This window comes from Lampetra planeri, unplaced genomic scaffold, assembly GCF_965212315.1.
Source record: "Lampetra planeri unplaced genomic scaffold, kcLamPlan1.2.h2 scaffold_205, whole genome shotgun sequence".
In the NCBI taxonomy this organism is placed as follows: Eukaryota; Metazoa; Chordata; class Hyperoartia; order Petromyzontiformes; family Petromyzontidae; genus Lampetra; species Lampetra planeri.
In genome coordinates this window covers 51,348-72,641 of record NW_027614807.1, presented here as the reverse complement: position 1 = coordinate 72,641, position 21,294 = coordinate 51,348, and the positions used below count along the sequence as shown (strand labels likewise).

Sequence of the window (21,294 nt, the reverse complement as noted above, 5' to 3'; positions counted from 1 at the left end):
CGGAGGAGGAGGAGGAGGAGCGGCGGGGGGTCCCAGTGGGGTGGACCCCGTGGTGGGCCCGGTGCGGTCCCTCGGGAAGAAGAAAAAGAGGAAGAGGGGGAGCCGGTGGAGCCGGCAGATTTACACCACCACGAGGAAGAAGAAGCCGACGACGCCGTTGGCCGATGGAGGAGGAGGAGGAGAGGCTCTGCAAGGACCCCGTGCCGGTACGCCCATCGCACGCACGCACACACACACACCGCACGCACGCCCACACGCATGGACACACGCACACACACATACCGCACGCACGCAAACACGCATGGACACACACACACACATCGCACGTGTAGTACCGTTGAGGACGCGTGGACACCCGAGTAGAGGCACGCGTATTTATTTCACAACAGTCACTGGGGACATACAGTACTGGAGGGGGTATCGGCCCCCTCACCCGGATAGCTGGGAACACACGGCTAGCTACCCCTAGCCTGCCTCCTAATCCTCCAAATACTGGGCTGGGGGAGGCTGTCTGGCCCGACACTGGTCAGTCGGGCTACGGTACCCGGAGTCCCAGAGTCCTGGCTCTGGTTCACGGGACCACGCCGCTGGCTCGGTCGTGCGCGGCCCTGACAAGGGCGGCGTCCCAGGGGAGTCCAGGGCTCTGGCTAGGCAGTCTTCGGTCTTCAAGAGTTTACTTAAAACATTCTGCCCTGAGCTCTCCGGCTCATCCCCTTATATCCCGAACCCCCCCGCTGGGGTCAGCCCCCCCCGGCTGCCCTGTGCGGACGTCGTTGCGAGCACCCTCCCGTGTGCTCACGAAGCCCCGCCCACTGTGCTAGTTTCCCGTGTGATCCCATACATACAGCTCCTCCGTAACACCCCTACAACAACAACAACAACAACCGCCATTCGCCACTAAGTGGCGGTGACGTCACACGCATGGACACACGCACACCGCACGCACGCATGGACACACACACACACATACCGCACGCATGGACACACACACACACACATACCGCACGCACGCAAACACGCATGGACACACGCACACCGCACGCACGCATGGACACACACCGCACGCACGCATGGACACACACACACACCGCACGCATAGACACACACCGCACGCACGCACACACACCGCACGCACGCACGCACACACACACCGCACGCACGCACACACACACCGCACGCATGGACACACACACCGCACGCACACACACACCGCGCACACGCACGCACGGGCACACACACACACACCGCACGCACGCATGGACACACACACACCGCACGCACGTACGGACACACACACACACACCGCACGCACGCATGGACACACACACACACACCGCACGCACGCACGCACGCATGGACACACACACACACTGCACGCATGGACACACACACACACCGCACACACGCACGCATGGACACACACACACCGCACGCACGCACGGACACACACACACCGCTCGCACGCACGCATGCATGGACACACACCGCTCGCACGCACGCATGGACACACACACCGCACACACGCACGCATGGACACACACACACCGCTCGCACGCACGCATGCATGGACACACACCGCTCGCACGCACGCATGGACACACACACCGCACACACGCACGCATGGACACACACACACACCGCACGCACGCACACATGGACACACACCACGCACACCCGCATGGACACACACACCGCACACACGCACACATGGACACACACCGCACACACGCACGCATGGACACACACACACCGCACGCACGCCCACATGCCCACATGGACACACACACACACACACTGCACGCACGCGCACATGGACACACACACACCGCACGCACGTATGGACACACACACACATCGCTCGCACGTATGGACACACACCGCACGCACGCACTCCCACATGGACACACACCACACACACGTACAAAAAAACACAAAGACATGCACACATGCATGCAGGCACAACACACACACACGCGCGCATGTGCTCACACACGCACACACACATGCACGCACACGCACATGCGCACGCACGCACACATGCACACGCACGCACATGCACGCACGCACACAAAGACAAATATCCCCCGTATATGACCATAACAGACCGTTGGAGCAAGTGCTGTTAGCGAGTAGCAGCACCTATGAAGACCGCCCGGCACTGTGGCACACGAGGGGGTGGGTGGCCAGCACCGTATAGTCGTCACTGGTGTTGCCTGTGAGACGGAATCGAGACGGAATCGCCAGGTTCGTAGCGCCGTGCGTGTGTGACTCTCCGCGCTGTTGCTGCATTGACGTTCATCTTCTTGGTTCTTTCGGTAAAGTCACGTAGAAGGGAAGTAATAAAATAATACAAATAAAACATAATAAAATAATTCTCACGACGTTTCGGCCACAACGCAAGCAGCCGTCCCCAGGTGAAACCAGGTCTGTCGAGGCGACAGCGTCTGAATGACGCCTCGACAGACCTGGTTTCACCTGAGGACGGCTGCTTGCGTTGTGGCCGAAACGTCGTGAGAATTATTTTATTATGTTTTATTTGTATTATTTTATTACTTCCCTTCTACGTGACTTTACCGAAAGAACCAAGAAGATGAATCCCTGCAGTCACGAAATGCGTTGACGTTGTTGTTGTTATAATTGGTTTTTTACCCTTTTATCTGGCAACAAAACTGACACCTTTTTTTACAAGGAGTCATGTTTGCATTGACCACAATACCTGCAGTCGGAATGCAAACAAAAAAACATAACTCTGATAAAGTATGCACGCCAAAAGCGTCATCTGGTTCAACACCATGTGAGACTCGGCTGTAAAGAAAGCTGTCTCGGGTGTGGACCAATCAATTTCAAGGACAGTGCATACATTATCAGAGTTGTGTGTTTTTTTTGTTTGCATTCCGACTGCAGGTATTGTGGTCAGTGCAAACATGACTCCTTGTAAAAAAGGTGTCAGTTTTGTTGCCAGATAAAAGGGTAAAAAACCAATTATCATATTTTTCTACTGGCAAAGGAGGTTCCAATGGTGTAAATGCTTCACCCCGAGCTCTCATACTCTGATGGTGCGTTGTCTTTGAGTTGTGCGCCTTTTGGCGTCATCTGGTCCAACACCATGTGAGACTAGGCTCTAAAGAAAAGCTGTCTCGGGTGTGGACCAATCAACTTCAAGGACAGTGCGTATATTATCAGAGTTGTGTGTTTGTTGTTTGCATTCCGACCGCAGGCATTGTGGTCAATGCAAACATGACTCCTTGTAAAAAAAAAGTTGTCAGTTTCATTGCCAGATAAAGGGTAAAAACCAATTATCATCTTCTTGGTTCTTTCGGTAAAGTCACGTAGAAGGGAAGTAATAAAAAATAAAACATAATAAAATATTTCTCACGACGTTTCGGCTCCAACGCAAGCAGCCGTCCTCAGGTGAAGACCAGGTCTGTCGGGGAGACAGCGTCTGAAATTATTATGTTTTATTTTATTATTTTATTACTTCCCTTCTACGTGACTTTACCGAAAGAACCAAGAAGATGAATCCCTGCAGTCACGAAAGCTTTAAATCGAAGTGCATACATTACCAGAGTTGTGTGTTTGTTGTTTGCATTCCGACCGAAGGTATTCTGGTCAATGCAAACATGACTCCTTGATAAAAAGGTGTCAGTTTTGTTGCCAGATAAAAGGGTAAAAACCAATGATCATATTTTTTGCTACTGGCAAATGAGGTTCCAATGGTGTCAATGCTTAACCCCGAGCTCTCATACTCTGATGGTGCGTTGTCTTTGAGTTGTGCGCCCTTTTGGCGTCATCTGGTCCAACACCATGTGAGACTAGGCTCTAAGGAAAGCTGTCTCGGGTGTGGACCAATCAACTTCAAGGACAGTGCATACATTATCAGAGTTGTGTTTTTTGCTTGCATTCCGACTGCAGGTATTGTGGTCTATGCAAACATGACTCCTTGTAAAAAAGGTGTCAGTTTCATTGCCAGATAAAAGGGTCAAAAACCAATTATCATATTTTGCTACTGGCAAATGAGGTTCCAATGTTGTTGTTGTTGTCGTTGTTGTGGCCACGTGTGCTCAGCTCTGAGCATGGAGGAGTGCGACCGCCGGCTGGCTATGCGCCTGCAGCGCCGCTACTCGCAGGAGGGGTGGTGCCAGGTAGTCCCCTGCCGACGACGGACCCGGGCAGAGAGAGCCGTTCTCCTTCCAGAGGCCACCGCCGACGACAGCCGCACTACCGACACCGGCTCTGCCAACGATACCACCACCGGCACAACCATCACCACCGCCACAACCACCGCCACAACCACAACCGCCGCCGCCACCACCACCGGCAATTGTACTGCTACCGACACCGGCTCCGCCAACGATACCAGCACCAAACGCACCGCCAATACCACCACTGGCACAACCATCACCACCGACACGACCGCCGACACGACCGCCACAACCGCCACAACCACCGGCAATTGTACTGCCAATGCGAGCACTGATGGTACCAGCAGTAGCACGACTAGTGAGGCCGACTGGACTAGAACCAGAAGCACCCGGCATGCCAGCAACAGCGGCATCAGCCATGCGAGCTCTGCCAATACCAGCTGCACTACCGGCACCGCCACTCGTTATTGCAACGCTACCAACGCCGGCACTCCCAATACAAGCAGATATAACGTCTGCGCTACCGATACCAGCAGAGGTAGCATCTGCACTACCGATACCATCAGATATAACCTCTGCACTACCGATAGCATCAGAGATCACAACTGCACTACCGACACCATCAGAGACATCAATTGCACTACCGACAGCATCAGATATAACCTCTGCACTAACGACAGCATCAGAGATCACAACTGCACTACCGATAGCATCAGAGATCTCAACTGCACTACCGATACCATCAGATACAACTACTGCACTAACGACAGCATCAGAGATCACAACTGCACTACCGATAGCATCAGAGATCTCAACTGCACTACCGATACCATCAGATACAACTATTGCACTACCGATAGCATCAGAGATCACAACTGCACTACCAATACCATCAGAGATCACAACTGCACTACCAACACCATCAGAGCCATCAATTGCACTACCGATACCATCAGATATAACCTCTGCACTACCGATAGCATCAGAGATCACAACTGCACTACCAATACCATCAGAGATCTCAACTGCACTACCGATACCATCAGATACAACTACTGCACTACCGATAGCATCAGAGATCACAACTGCACTACCGATACCATCAGAGATCACAACTGCACTACCAACACCATCAGAGCCATCAATTGCACTACCGATACCATCAGATATAACCTTTGCACTACCGATAGCATCAGAGATCACAACTGCACTACCAATACCATCAGAGATCTCAACTGCACTACCGATACCATCAGATACAACTACTGCACTACCGATAGCATCAGAGATCACAACTGCACTACCGATACCATCAGATATAACAACTGCACTACCGATAGCATCAGATATAACAACTGCACTACCGATACCACTGCTGATGCTGGCATCACCACTGTCGGTTGCACTGCCAGCGCCACCACCCATTACCGACACTAGCGCCATCACCACCATCACCACCACCATCGCCACCACCACCACCACCACCACCACCACCCTCACCACCACCCTCACCACCACCACCGCCACCACCACCCTCACCACCACCCTCACCACCACCACCCTCACCACCACCCTCACCACCGCCACCACCACCCTCACCACCACCACCCTCACCACCACCACCCTCACCACCGCCACCACCACCCTCACTACCACCCTCACCACCCTCACCACCACCCTCACCACCACCCTCACCACCGCCACCACCGCCACCACCACCACCCTCACCACCCTCACCACCACCCTCACCACCGCCACCACCACCCTCACCACCACCCTCACCACCGCCACCACCACCCTCACCACCACCACCCTCACCACCACCCTCACCACCGCCACCACCACCCTCACCACCGCCACCACCACCCTCACCACCACCCTCACCACCACCCTCACCACCCTCACCACCACCCTCACCACCGCCACCACCACCACCCTCACCACCCTCACCACCACCATCACCACCACCCTCACCACCCTCACCACCACCACCCTCACCACCGCCACCACCACTCTCACCACCACCCTCACCACCACCCTCACCACCCTCACCACCACCATCACCACCACCCTCACCACCCTCACCACCACCCTCACCACCCTCACCACCACCCTCACCACCGCCACCACCACCCTCACCACGACTCACACGTAGCCCATGCACACCGTCGCCAGCGTCACCAGCCACAGCTCACGCCAGCCGGTCGGCCAGCCTCTCCCGAGACTGGCTAAGGGCAGCAGCAAGCATCAGCAGCAGCATTGCTAGCAGTAGCAGCATCAGTAGCAGCAGTATCACTAGCATCAGCAGCAGTACCACTAGCATCAGTAGCAGCAGTACCACTAGCATCAGCAGCAGCATTGCTAGCAGTAGCAGCAGCATTAGCAGCAGTACCACTAACAGCAATAAGCATTACCACTAGCATCAGTAGCAGCATTGCTAGCAGTAGCAGCATCAGTAGCAGCAGTACCACTAGCATCAGCAGCAGCATTGCTAGCAGCAGTAGCAGCATCAGCAGCAGCATTGCTAGCAGCAGTAGCAGCATCAGTAGCAGCAGTACCACTAGCATCAGTAGCAGCAGTACCACTAGCATCAGCAGCAGCATTGCTAGCAGTAGCAGCAGCATTAGCAGCAGTACCACTAGCATCAGTAGCAGCAGTACCACTAGCATCAGTAGCAGCAGTACCACTAGCATCAGCAGCAGCATTGCTAGCAGTAGCAGCAGCATTAGCAGCAGTACCACTAGCATCAGTAGCAGCAGTACCACTAGCATCAGTAGCAGCAGCATCAGCAGCAGCATTGCTAGCAGTAGCAGCAGCATCAGCAGCAGCAGTACCACTAGCATCAGTAGCAGCAGTACCACTAGCATCAGCAGCAGCATTGCTAGCAGTAGCAGCAGCATTAGCAGCAGTACCACTAACAGCAATAAGCAGTACCACTAGAATCAGTAGCAGCATTGCTAGCAGTAGCAGCATCAGTAGCAGCAGTACCACTAGCATCAGTAGCAGCAGTACCACTAGCATCAGCAGCAGCATTGCTAGCAGCAGTAGCAGCATCAGTAGCAGCAGTACCACTAGCATCAGCAGCAGCATTGCTAGCAGTAGCAGCAGCAGCAGCAGTACCACTAGCATCAGTAGCAGCAGTACCACTAGCATCAGCAGCAGCATTGCTAGCAGCAGTAGCAGCATCAGTAGCAGCAGTACCACTAGCATCAGCAGCAGCATTGCTAGCAGTAGCAGCAGCATCAGTAGCAGCAGTACCACTAACATCAGCAGCAGCATTGCTAGCAGCAGTAGCAGCATCAGTAGCAGCAGTACCACTAGCATCAGTAGCAGCATTGCTAGCAGTAGCAGCAGCACAAGCAGCAGTACCACTAGCATCAGTAGCAGCAGCATTGCTAGCAGTAGTAGCATCAGTAGCAGCAGTACCACTAGCATCAGTAGCAGCAGCATTGCTAGCAGTAGTAGCATCAGTAGCAGCAGTACCACTAGCATCAGCAGCAGCATTGCTAGCAGTAGCAGCAGCATTAGCAGCAGTACCACTAACAGCAATAAGCAGTACCACTAGAATCAGTAGCAGCATTGCTAGCAGTAGCAGCATCAGTAGCAGCAGTACCACTAGCATCAGTAGCAGCAGTACCACTAGCATCAGCAGCAGCATTGCTAGCAGCAGTAGCAGCATCAGTAGCAGCAGTACCACTAGCATCAGCAGCAGCATTGCTAGCAGTAGCAGCAGCAGCAGCAGTACCACTAGCATCAGTAGCAGCAGTACCACTAGCATCAGCAGCAGCATTGCTAGCAGCAGTAGCAGCATCAGTAGCAGCAGTACCACTAGCATCAGCAGCAGCATTGCTAGCAGTAGCAGCAGCATCAGTAGCAGCAGTACCACTAACATCAGCAGCAGCATTGCTAGCAGCAGTAGCAGCATCAGTAGCAGCAGTACCACTAGCATCAGCAGCAGCATTGCTAGCAGCAGTAGCAGCATCAGTAGCAGCAGTACCACTAGCATCAGTAGCAGCAGTACCACTAGCATCAGCAGCAGCATTGCTAGCAGCAGTAGCAGCATCAGTAGCAGCAGTACCACTAGCATCAGTAGCAGCATTGCTAGCAGTAGCAGCAGCACAAGCAGCAGTACCACTAGCATCAGTAGCAGCAGCATTGCTAGCAGTAGTAGCATCAGTAGCAGCAGTACCACTAGCATCAGTAGCAGCAGCATTGCTAGCAGTAGTAGCATCAGTAGCAGCAGTACCACTAGCATCAGTAGCAGCAGCATTGCTAGCAGTAGTAGCATCAGTAGCAGCAGTACCACTAGCATCAGTAGCAGCAGCATTGCTAGCAGTAGTAGCATCAGTAGCAGCAGTATCACTAGCATCAGTAGCAGCAGCATTGCTAGCAGTAGTAGCAGCACAAGCAGCAGTACCACTAGCATCAGTAGCAGCAGTATCACTAGCATCAGCAGCAGCATTGCTAGCAGTAGCAGCAGCACAAGCAGCAGTACCACTAACAGCAATAAGCAGTACCACTAGAATCAGTAGCAGTACCACTAGCATCAGTAGCAGCAGTACCACTAGAATCAGCAGCAGTACCACTAGCATCAGTAGCAGCAGTACCACCAGCATCAGCAGCAGCATTGCTAGCAGTAGCAGCAGCACAAGCAGCAGTACCACTAACAGCAATAAGCAGTACCACTAGAATCAGTAGCAGTACCACTAGCATCAGTAGCAGCAGTACCACTAGAATCAGCAGCAGTACCACTAGCATCAGTAGCAGCATTTCTAGCAGTAGCAGCAGCACAAGCAGCAGTACCACTAGCATCAGTAGCAGCAGTACCACTAGCATCAGTAGCAGCAGTATCACCAGCATCAGCAGCAGCATTGCTAGCAGTAGCAGCAGCATTAGCAGCAGTACCACTAACAGCAATAAGCAGTACCACTAGAATCAGTAGCAGTACCACTAGCATCAGTAGCAGCAGTACCACTAGAATCAGCAGCAGTACCACTAGCATCAGTAGCAGCAGTACCACTAGCATCAGCAGCAGCATTGCTAGCAGTAACAGCAGTATCACTAGCATCAGTAGCAGCAGTACCACAAGCATCAGCAGCAGCAGCGTTGCTAGCAGTAGCAGCAGCATTAGCAGCAGTACCACTAACAGCAAGTAGCAGCACTAGCCGCATTGCTAGCAGTTTATCTCTCATCGCTTTATCTCTCATCACTTTATCTCTCATCGCTTTATCTCTCATCACTTTATCTCTCATCACTTTATCTCTCATCACTTTATCTCTCATCACTTTATCTCTCATCACTTTATCTCTCATCACTTTATCTCTCATCGCTTAATCTCTCATCACTTTATCTCTCATCGCTTCATCTCTCATCACTTAATCTCTCATCGCTTTATCTCTCATCGCTTAATCTCTCATCACTTTATCTCTCATCACTTTATCTCTCATCGCTTTATCTCTCATCACTTAATCTCTCATCACTTAATCTCTCATCGCTTTATCTCTCATCGCTTAATCTCTCATCACTTTATCTCTCATCGCTTTATCTCTCATCACTTAATCTCTCATCGCTTTATCTCTCATCACTTAATCTCTCATCACTTTATCTCTCATCGCTTTATCTCTCATCGCTTCATCTCTCATCACTTTATCTCTCATCACTTAATCTCTCATCACTTTATCTCTCATCGCTTCATCTCTCATCGCTTTATCTCTCATCACTTTATCTCTCATCGCTTCATCTCTCATCACTTTATCTCTCATCGCTTAATCTCTCATCGCTTAATCTCTCATCACTTTATCTCTCATCGCTTCATCTCTCATCACTTAATCTCTCATCACTTTATCTCTCATCACTTTATCTCTCATCGCTTTATCTCTCATCACTTTATCTCTCATCACTTTATTTCTCATCACTTTGTCTCTCATCACTTTGTCTCTCATCACTTTATCTCTCATCGCTTGATCTCTCATCACTTAATCTCTCATCACTTTATCTCTCATCACTTTATCTCTCATCACTTTATCTCTCATCACTTAATCTCTCATCGCTTTATCTCTCATCGCTTAATCTCTCATCACTTTATCTCTCATCACTTTATCTCTCGTCACTCTATCTCTCATCACTTTATCTCTCATCGCTTAATCTATCATCACTTTATCTCTCATCACTTTATCTCTCATCGCTTAATCTCTCATCACTTTATCTCTCATCACTTTATCTCTCATCACTCTATCTCTCATCACTTAATCTCTCATCACTTTATCTCTCATCGCTTAATCTCTCATCGCTTAATCTCTCATCACTTTATCTCTCATCGCTTTATCTCTCATCGCTTTATCTCTCATCGCTTTATCTCTCATCGCTTTATCTCTCATCGCTTAATCTCTCATCACTTTATCTCTCATCGCTTTATCTCTCATCGCTTTATCTCTCATCACTTTATCTCTCATCGCTTTATCTCTCATCACTGTATCTCTCATCGCTTTATCTCTCATCGCTTTATCTCTCATCGCTTTATCTCTCATCACTTAATCTCTCATCACTGTATCTCTCATCACTTTATCTCTCATCGCTTTATCTCTCATCACTTTATTTCTCACCGCTTTATCTCTCATCACTTTATCTCTCATCGCTTTATCTCTCATCACTTTATTTCTCACCGCTTTATCTCTCATCACTTTATCTCTCATCACTTTATCTCTCATCGCTTTATCTCTCATCACTTTATTTCTCATCGCTTTATCTCTCATCACTTTATTTCTCACCGCTTTATCTCTCATCACTTTATCTCTCATCACTTCATCTCTCATCGCTTTATCTCTCATCGCTTCATCTCTCATCACTTTATCTCTCATCACTTTATCTCTCATCACTTAATCTCTCATCACTTTATCTCTCATCGCTTAATCTCTCATCACTTTATCTCTCATCGCTTTATCTCTCATCACTTTATCTCTCATCGCTTAATCTCTCATCACTTTATCTCTCATCGCTTTATCTCTCATCACTGTATCTCTCATCACTTTATCTCTCATTGCTTTATCTCTAATCACTTAATCTCTCATCACTTAATCTCTCATCACTTAATCTCTCATCACTTTATCTCTCATCGCTTCATCTCTCATCACTTAATCTCTCATCACTTTATCTCTCATCGCTTAATCTCTCATCACTTTATCTCTCATCGCTTAATCTCTCATCACTTTATCTCTCATCGCTTTATCTCTCATCGCTTTATCTCTCATCGCTTAATCTCTCATCACTTTATCTCTCATTGCTTTATCTCTCATCACTGTATCTCTCATCGCTTAATCTCTCATCACTTTATCTCTCATCGCTTTATCTCTCATCGCTTCATCTCTCATCACTTTATCTCTCATCACTTAATCTCTCATCACTTTATCTCTCATCGCTTCATCTCTCATCGCTTAATCTCTCATCACTTTATCTCTCATCGCTTCATCTCTCATCACTTTATCTCTCATCGCTTTATCTCTCATCACTTTATCTCTCATCACTTTATCTCTCATCGCTTAATCTCTCATCACTTTATCTCTCATCACTTTATCTCTCATCACTTTATCTCTCATCACTTTATCTCTCATCGCTTAATCTCTCATCACTTTATCTCTCATCACTTTATCTCTCATCGCTTAATCTCTCATCACTTTATCTCTCATCGCTTAATCTCTCATCACTTTATCTCTCATCACTTTATCTCTCATCGCTTAATCTCTCATCGCTTAATCTCTCATCACTTTATCTCTCATCGCTTAATCTCTCATCACTTTATCTCTCATCACTTTATCTCTCATCGCTTAATCTCTCATCGCTTAATCTCTCATCACTTTATCTCTCATCGCTTAATCTCTCATCACTTTATCTCTCATCACTTTATCTCTCATCGCTTAATCTCTCATCGCTTAATCTCTCATCACTTTATCTCTCATCGCTTAATCTCTCATCACTTTATCTCTCATCGCTTAATCTCTCATCGCTTAATCTCTCATCGCTTAATCTCTCATCACTTTATCTCTCGTCACTCTATCTCTCATCGCTTAATCTCTCATCGCTTTATCTCTCATCGCTTAATCTCTCATCGCTTAATCTCTCATCACTTTATCTCTCATCACTTTATCCCTCGTCACTTTATCTCTCATCGCTTAATCTCTCATCACTTTATCTCTCATCACTTTATCTCTCATCACTTTATCTCTCATCACTTTATCTCTCATCACTTTATTTCTCATCACTTTATCTCTCATCACTTTATCTCTCATCACTTTATCTCTCATCGCTTTATCTCTCATCGCTTAATCTCTCATCACTTTATCTCTCATCACTTTATCTCTCGTCACTCTATCTCTCATCACTTTATCTCTCATCGCTTAATCTTTTATCACTTTATCTCTCGTCACTCTATCTCTCATCACTTAATCTCTCATCACTTTATCTCTCATCACTTAATCTCTCATCACTTAATCTCTCATCGCTTTATCTCTCATCGCTTAATCTCTCATCGCTTAATCTCTCATCGCTTAATCTCTCATCACTTTATCTCTCATCACTCTATCTCTCATCGCTTAATCTCTCATCACTTTATCTCTCATCACTTTATCTCTCGTCACTCTATCTCTCATCGCTTAATCTCTCATCACTTTATCTCTCATCACTTTATCTCTCATCACTTTATCTCTCATCACTTTATCTCTCATCACTTTATCTCTCATCACTTTATCTCTCATCACTTTATCTCTCACCACTCTCACCGCTTAATCTCTCGTCACTTTATCTCTCATCACTTCTGTGTGTTGATATTGATAGCGTCCACCATGGGCCGTCGTGAGACGGCAGGTGGAGCTGCATGTTAAGTTATTACCGTTGTTGTGGTTGTCGTTGTTGAGTTTACAGCCATTCACCGCCATCACCACCTCCATCATCATCACCTCCATCATCACCACCTCCATCACCACCACCTTCATCACCTCCATCATCACCATCATCACCACCATCACCACCACCTCCATCACCACCACCTCCATCATCACCACCATCACCTCCATCATCATCATCATCACCACCATCATCATCATCACCACCATCACCATCATCACCACCACCATCACCTCCATCACCATCATCACCACCATCACCACCACCTCTGTCATCACCACCACCATCATCACCACCTCCATCATCACCACCTCCATCATCACCACCTCCATCATCACCACCTCCATCACCACCACCTCCATCATCACCACCATCACCACCATCACCACCATCTCCATCATCACCACCATCACCATCATCACCACCATCACCACCATCACCACCACCTCCATCATTATCACCACCACCACCACCTCCATCATCACCATCATCACCACCATCACCATCATCACCATCATCACCACCTCCATCACCATCGTCACCACCATCACCTCCATCACCACCATCACCTCCATCACCACCACCTCAATCATCACCACCTCCATCATATCCACCACCATCACCTCCATCACCACCATCACCTCCATCACCACCACCTCAATCATCACCACCTCCATCATATCCACCACCACCACCTCAATCATCATCACCTCCATCATATCCACCACCACCACCTCCATCACCACCACCGCCTCCATCATCACCATCATCACCACCACCTCCATCATCACCACCTCCATCATCACCACCTCCACCATCACCACCACCTCCATCATCATCACCACCTCCATCATCACCACCATCATCACCACCATCATCACCACCATCATCACCTCCATCATCACCACCACCTCCATCATCACCACCTCCATCATCACCACCACCTCCATCATCACCACCATCATCACCTCCATCATCACCACCACCTCAATCATCACCACCTCCATCATCACCACCTCCATCATATCCATCACCACCACCACCTCCATCATCACCACCTCCATCATCATCACCACCACCATCATCACCACCACCACCACCACCACAATCATCATCACAACCTCTACCACCATCATCACTATCAGTTTGGTAGTAGTGTTTGCTTAGTCTCATTAGTATTGTCTCGTTAGTAGTGTCTTGTGTGCCGTGTCTTGTTAGTAGTGTCTAGTTAGTAGTAGCAGCAGCGTCTGGTTTGAATTCCGAGTTTAACTGTTAACCTTTTTCCCCGTTTATTGAACAAATCGCCACGCTCGTTAGCTGCGATTCGAGCTTGAGCAGCCGGCGGCGAGTATCATCGCCTCGCATTTTCGCGAGCGGCTTTTGCCAGTTTCCCGTGAAGGGGCACAGCATCAGAGCGTATCATTCGCACGGCACGGGCGGGCGGCCGGGATTCGCGATTCCACGTGGGTAGAGACACGCTCCTATACGTGGGGGGGGGGGGGGGAGAGGGGGGCGTGAAGGCACACCGTCTCTCAGACGACGTCGCTATACAGCTCGGAGCCACGTCTCGCGGAGAAAGAAAAATCCCCCAAAACGGCGTCAGAAATTGTCGTCGGCGGTCTACGAAGCAAGCAAGCAAAACAAACAAACCAAAAAGCATCTTGAAGTTTTAAAACTCGGCCGGGTACGGGTACCCGTTTGCGACCCTGGTGCGGCCGGGTACGGGTACGGGTAGACCCGTGAGTCACTGGTGAGTCACCGTTTGTCACTCGTTTCGGGTAGGGTACGGTTAGGGAACGAGTACCTCTACCCGGCCGCACCAGGGTCGCAAATGGGTACCCGTACCCGTACCTGGCTGGGTACGGGTAGCCGTTCCCTACCCGTACCCTACCCGAAATGAGTGACAAACGGCTACTCACCAGTGACTCACGGCCTACCCGTACCCGGCCGGGTACGGGTAGGGTACGGGTATCGGGTAGCCGTTTGCGACCTCTGGGATGAAGCCACGTTGCAGGCGCGGGTGGGTTGATTCTAGGAACTTGAATTGTGAGAAGAGACAAGACGTTGGGAAATGAGTGACAATCACGGTGACTCACCAGTGACTCACGGCCTACCCGTACCCGTACCCGGCCGCACCAGGGTCGCAAACGGGTACCCGTACCCGGCCGGGTAGCCGGGTATCGGGTAGGGTACGGGTATCGGGTACCCGGTTGCGACCTCTGCCAGAGGGGGGGCTGGGAAGAGTAGGCCAAAAGTGCCCCCCTCTATAGGAGACGTGGGCTCTTTGAAGCTAGCGGGTTGTACCACCTCACCCCCCCCCTCCCCCCAAAACTTTTTTTGCGAGCGAACTCCCCTTCTTCGAACTCCGGGCAAATTTGCGGACCCAGCACCGAAACTCTCTCCTCGTTATTTGAAATTGCGAGTTGCCTTGGGAGGGGATCATAGCCTCGCGCACCACGAGGGGGGTCTCATATTGGGTTTTATTTGACCAGGTAGAGCCCCCCCCCCTCCCCCCCCCAACACACACACATACTTCCTGAGCTAGGCAGCTCGTTTTGTTTTTTCTCTCTCTCTCTCTTCTCTTTCTCTCTCGCCCAGAAGAGACCCTGGCCATCCACAAATTGATGGTCGGATTTCAGTGGATAATTATCGTCGTCATCACTCGGAACGCGCGGAGTTGAATTGTGAATGTGGAAGAGAGGTCCCCGAGAGAGATCCACGCGACCACGGGGCGAGCGAGAGAGACGCAGGTTTCGATTATACACAACAGCAGCAGGCGTCGTCAGGGTCGGGATCGAACCCACCACCACCTGTACACCAGGCGAGGTAGTTAACATCTCCTAGCCACCGTGATGATGATGAGAAGCAGAGAGAGAGAGAGAGACGCAGGCTTCAGTTATAAACAGCAGCAGGCATCGTCAGGGTCGGGATCGAACCCACCACCACCTGTACACCAGGCGAGGTAGTCAACATCTCCTAGCCACCGTGATGATGATGATGATGATGAGAAACAGACAGAGAGAGAGAGAGACTCAGGCTTCAATTATATACAGCAGAAGGCATCGTCAGGGTCGGGATCGAACCCACCACCACATATATGTACACCAGGCGAGGTAGTTAACATCTCCTAGCCACCGTGATGATGATGAGAAGCAGACAGAGACGCAGGCTTCAATTATATACAACAGCAGCAGGCATCGTCAGGGTCAGGATCGAACCCATGACCACCGGTACACCAGGCGAGGTAGTTAACATCTTCTAGCCACCGTGATAATGATAAGCAGAGAGAGAGAGAGAGAGACGCAGGCTTCAATTATACAACGGCAGGCATCGTCAGGGTCGGGATCGAACCCACCACTACCTGTACACTAGGCGAGGTAGTCAACATCTAGCCACCGTGATGATGATGATAAACGAAGAGAGAGACGCAGGCTTCAATTATAAACAACAGCAGGCGTCGTCAGGGTCAGCATCGAACCCACGACCACCTGTACACTAGGCGAGGTAGTTAACATCTCCCAACCACCATGATGATGAGAGAGAGAGAGACGCAGATTTCAATTATACACAACAGCAGCAGCAGGCGTCGTCAGGGTTGGGATCGAACCCACGATCACCTGTATACCAGGCGAGGTAGTCAACATCCCCTAGCCACCGTGATGATGATGATGAGACGCAGAGAGAGAGACTCAGGTTTCGATTATATACAACAGCAGGCATCGTCAGGGTCAGGATCGAACCCACCACCTCCTGTACACCAGGCGAGGTAGTCAACATCTCCTAGCCACCGTGATGATGATGAGAAGCAGAGAGAGAGAGAGAGACGCAGACACCAAATATACAACGGCAGGCATCGTCAGGGTCAGGATCGAACCCACCACCACCTGTAGACCAGGCGAGGTAGTCAACATCTAGCCACAATGATGATGATGATGAGAAACAGAGAGAGAGAAGCAGAGAGAGACTCAGGTTTCAATTATACACAACAGCAGGCATCGTCAGGGTGGGTGGGTAGGTGTGTGAATCTTCGTGTGTTTCTTGTGTCTGTGTGTGGAATTGCAAAATTGTTGAAGGCGGTTTTGCGGCTTTATTTTTGTGCGCGCTCGAAACGAAACTCTGCGATCGGCGTTTGCAGGGGGGCGAGGGGGGTTCTCGTTGCGTTTCATTGCCCCGAGATGTTTGGCCTGTGACCCCGTGTGATGACCGCGGCTCTGCGATATTAAAAATAAGTTTGCCGTGACAGCCTGTGCCCTCCTGCTAACTACCCACCCCCACAACCTGCCCATCGCATCTCCCCCACCCCATCCCCATCCCACCCCTCCCACTCCTACCACCCACACCCCACCCACCTCTCCCCCCACCCTAACCCCCCACTCCTACCACCCCACCCACTCCTACCACCCCACCCACTCCTACCACCCACACCCCACCCACCTCTCTCCCCACCCTAACCACCCACTCCTACCACCCCACCCACTCCTACCACCCACACCCCACCCACCTCTCCCCCCACTCCTACCACCCCATCCAACCCTCCCACTCCTACCACCCCACCCACTCCTACCACCCACACCCCACCCACCTCTCCCCCCACCCTAACCCCCCACTCCTACCACTCCTACCACCCCTCCCACTCCTACCACCCCCCACCCCTACCACCCCATCCCCCCATTCCTACCACCCCATCCCACCACCCCTACCACCACTACCACCCCTACCACCCCACCCCCATCCCTCCCCCATCCACCGCACCCCTCCCACTCCACCCACCCCACCCCCCGAGTGGACCCGGGGGAGTGAGTGATGGAGGGAGTGAGTGATGGGGAGAGTGTGGGGAGAGTGATGGGGGGGTGAGGGTGATGGGGGGAGAGAGTGATGGGGGGAGAGAATGATGGGGATAGAGTGATGGGGGGAGAGTGATGGGGGGGAGAGAGTGATGGGGGGAGAGAGTGATGGGGGGAGAGAGTGATGGGGGGAGAGAGTGATGGGGGGAGAGAGTGATGGGGGGAGAGAGTGATGGGGGGAGAGAGTGATGGGGGGAGAGAGTGATGGGGGGAGAGAGTGATGGGGAGAGAGAGTGATGGGGAGAGAGAGTGATGGGGGGAGAGAGTGATGGGGGGAGAGAGTGATGGGGGGAGAGAGTGATGGGGGGAGAGAGTGATGGGGGGAGAGAGTGATGGGGGGAGAGAGTGATGGGGGGGGAGAGTGATGGGGGGAGAGAGTGATGGGGGGAGTGAGTGATGGGGGGAGAGTGATGGGGGGAGAGAGTGATGGGGGGAGAGAGTGATGGGGGGAGAGAGTTATGGGGGGAGAGAGTTATGGGGGGAGAGTGATGGGGGGGAGAGAGTTATGGGGGGAGAGTGATGGGGGGAGAGAGTGAGTGAGTGATGTTGAGAGTGAGTGAGTGATGGGGGGACTGAGTGATGTTGAGAGTGAGTGAGTGAGTGATGTTTTGAGTGAGTGAGTGAGTGATGTTGAGAGTGAGTGATGGGGAGAGTGATGGGTGAGTGAGTGATGGGGGGACTGAGTGATGGTGAGTGAGTGAGTGATGTTGAGAGTGAGTGAGTGATGTTGAGTCATTGATGTTGAGAGCGAGTGATGTTGAGAGTGAGTGAGTGATGGGGGGACTGAGTGATGGGGAGAGAGAGTGAGTGAGTGATGTTGAGAGTGAGTGATGTTGAGAGTGAGTTAGTGATGGAGTGAGTGAGTGAGTGAGTGATGTTGAGAGCGAGTGATGTTGAGAGCGAGTGATGTTGAGAGTGAGTGAGTGATGGAGTGAGTGAGTGATGTTGAGAGTGAGTGAGTGATGGAGTGAGTGATGTTGAGAGCGAGTGATGTTGAGAGCGAGTGATGTTGAGAGTTAGTGAGTGATGGAGTGAGTGAGTGATGGAGTGAGTGATGGAGTGAGTGAGTGATGTTGAGAGCGAGTGATGTTGAGGGAGACAGCGAGAGAGACACAGTGTCGCGCTGTCTCAACAGCGGCGGCAGTGCTGAGGTCACGGCACCGCTTGTTTTTGCAGCGATGGCTCACGACGACGACAACGACGACGTGGATGAGGAGGCTGTGAATATGGAGATGTAATAATTTTCATTTCCCCCAGCGCGGGATCTGGTGCCCTGGACAACTAATCCTGGGGGCTACGCGCGGCTCGGACGGAGCCTGAATATTCATCCTGACTCGGCTGTGAGTGGGGGGGGGGGGGCGGATGTGTGGGGGGGGGGGGCAGGGGGGGGGTGGTGACCCCCCGTTGCCCGCCCTGGGCCACGTGGCCCCCCACCCCCCCACCACTCAATGTGGCCTCCAGCGGGCACGGGGAGATGTGGAGACACAGAGACACGGGGACATGGAGATGAGAAGACAGGGGGACATGCAGATGAGGAGACACGGGGACATGTAGATGATGAGACACGGGGACATGGAGATGATGAGACACGGGGACATGCAGATGATGAGATGTGGGGACTGGGAAATGTGGGGACTGGGAGATGTGGAGACACAGAGACACGGGGACATGGGGACACGGAGACACGGGGACATGGAAATGATGAGACACGGGGACTGGGAGATGAGGAGATAGAGACATTGGGACATGGAGATGTGGGGACATGGAGATGATGAGACATGGGGACACGGAGACAAGGGGACATGGAGGTGAAGGGACACTGGTACATTGAGATATGTGGACATGGGGACATGGAGATGGGTAGACACGGAGATGATGAGGAGACACGGATGCACGGGGGCATGTCACGTATCACCGGGCCCTCATTGTGCTAAGGACTCGGTGATTGATAGATTGAGAGAGCTGATTGATCATACAAACACCACTCACTCACTCTGTAGAACAGGAGGAGATCATACAAACTCCACTCACTCTGTAGAACAAGGGGAGATCATACAAACTCCACTCACTCACTCTGTAGAACAGGGGGAGATCATACAAACTCCACTCACTCACTCTGTAGAACAGGGGGAGATCATACAAACTCCACTCACTCACTCTGTAGAACAGGAGGAGATCATACAAACTCCACTCACTCTGTACAACAAGGGGAGATCATACAAACTCCACTCACTCACTCTGTAGAACAGGGGGAGATCATACAAACTCCACTCACCCACTCTGTAGAACAGGGGGAGATCATACAAACTCCACTCACTCGCTCTGTAGAACAGGGGGAGATCACACAAACTCCACTCACTCACTCTGTAGAACAGGGGGAGATCATACAAACTCCACTCACTCTGTAGGACAGGGGGAGATCATACAAACTCCACTCACTCTGTAGGACAGGGGGAGATCATACAAACTCCACTCACTCACTCTGTAGAACAAGGGGAGATCATACAAACTCCACTCACTCACTCTGTAGAACAGGGAGAGATCATACAAACTCCACTCACTCACTCTGTAGAACAAGGGGAGATCATACAAACTCCACTCACTCACTCTGTAGAACAGGGGGAGATCATACAAACTCCACTCACTCACTCTGTAGAACAGGTGGAGATCATACAAACTCCACTCACTCACTCTGTAGAACAGGGGGAGATCATACAAACTCCACTCACTCTGTAGAACAGGGGGAGATCATACAAACTCCACTCACTCTGTAGAACAGGTGGAGATCATACAAACTCCACTCACTCACTCTGTAGAACAGGTGGAGATCATACAAACTCCACTCACTCACTCTGTAGAACAGGTGGAGATCATACAAACTCCACTCACTCACTCTGTAGAACAGGGGGAGATCATACAAACTCCACTCACTCTGTAGGACAGGGGGAGATCATACAAACTCCACTAACTCTGTAGGACAGGGGGAGATCATACAAACTCCACTCACTCACTCTGTAGAACAAGGGGAGACCATACAAACTCCACTCACTCACTCTGTAGAACAGGGAGAGATCATACAAACTCCACTCACTCACTCTGTAGAACAAGGGGAGATCATACAAACTCCACTCACTCACTCTGTAGAACAGGGGGAGATCATACAAACTCCACTCACTCACTCTGTAGAACAGGGGGAGATCATACAAACTCCACTCACTCACTCTGTAGAACAGGGGGAGATCACACAAACTCCACTCACTCACTCTGTAGAACAGGAGGAGATCACACAAACTCCACTCACTCACTCTGTAGGACAGGGGGAGATCATACAAACTCCACTCACTCGCTCTGTAGAACAGGGGGAGATCATACAAACTCCACTCACTCTGTAGAACAGGGTGAGATCATACAAA

The 21,294-nt window shown here is 50.9% G+C and overlaps 1 protein-coding gene across 1 annotated transcript; it reads left to right on the top strand.

Moving 5' to 3' along the window:
• The first annotated feature begins 5 nt into the window (after positions 1–5).
• LOC144740322 (uncharacterized) lies at positions 6–6,530 on the top strand. Its single transcript, XM_078623194.1, has 2 exons — positions 6–206; positions 4,066–6,530. The coding sequence occupies exon 2, from the start codon at positions 4,074–4,076 to the stop codon at positions 5,577–5,579; it is 1,506 nt and encodes a 501-aa protein (XP_078479320.1). The 5' UTR covers positions 6–206; positions 4,066–4,073; the 3' UTR covers positions 5,580–6,530.
• Positions 6,531–21,294: the final 14,764 nt, after the last annotated feature.

What these genes read in the sequence shown, in the direction of transcription:
- LOC144740322 (XM_078623194.1), top strand. Translation starts at nt 4,074, where the DNA reads ATGGAGGAGTGCGACCGCCGGCTGGCTATGCGCCTGCAGCGCCGCTAC.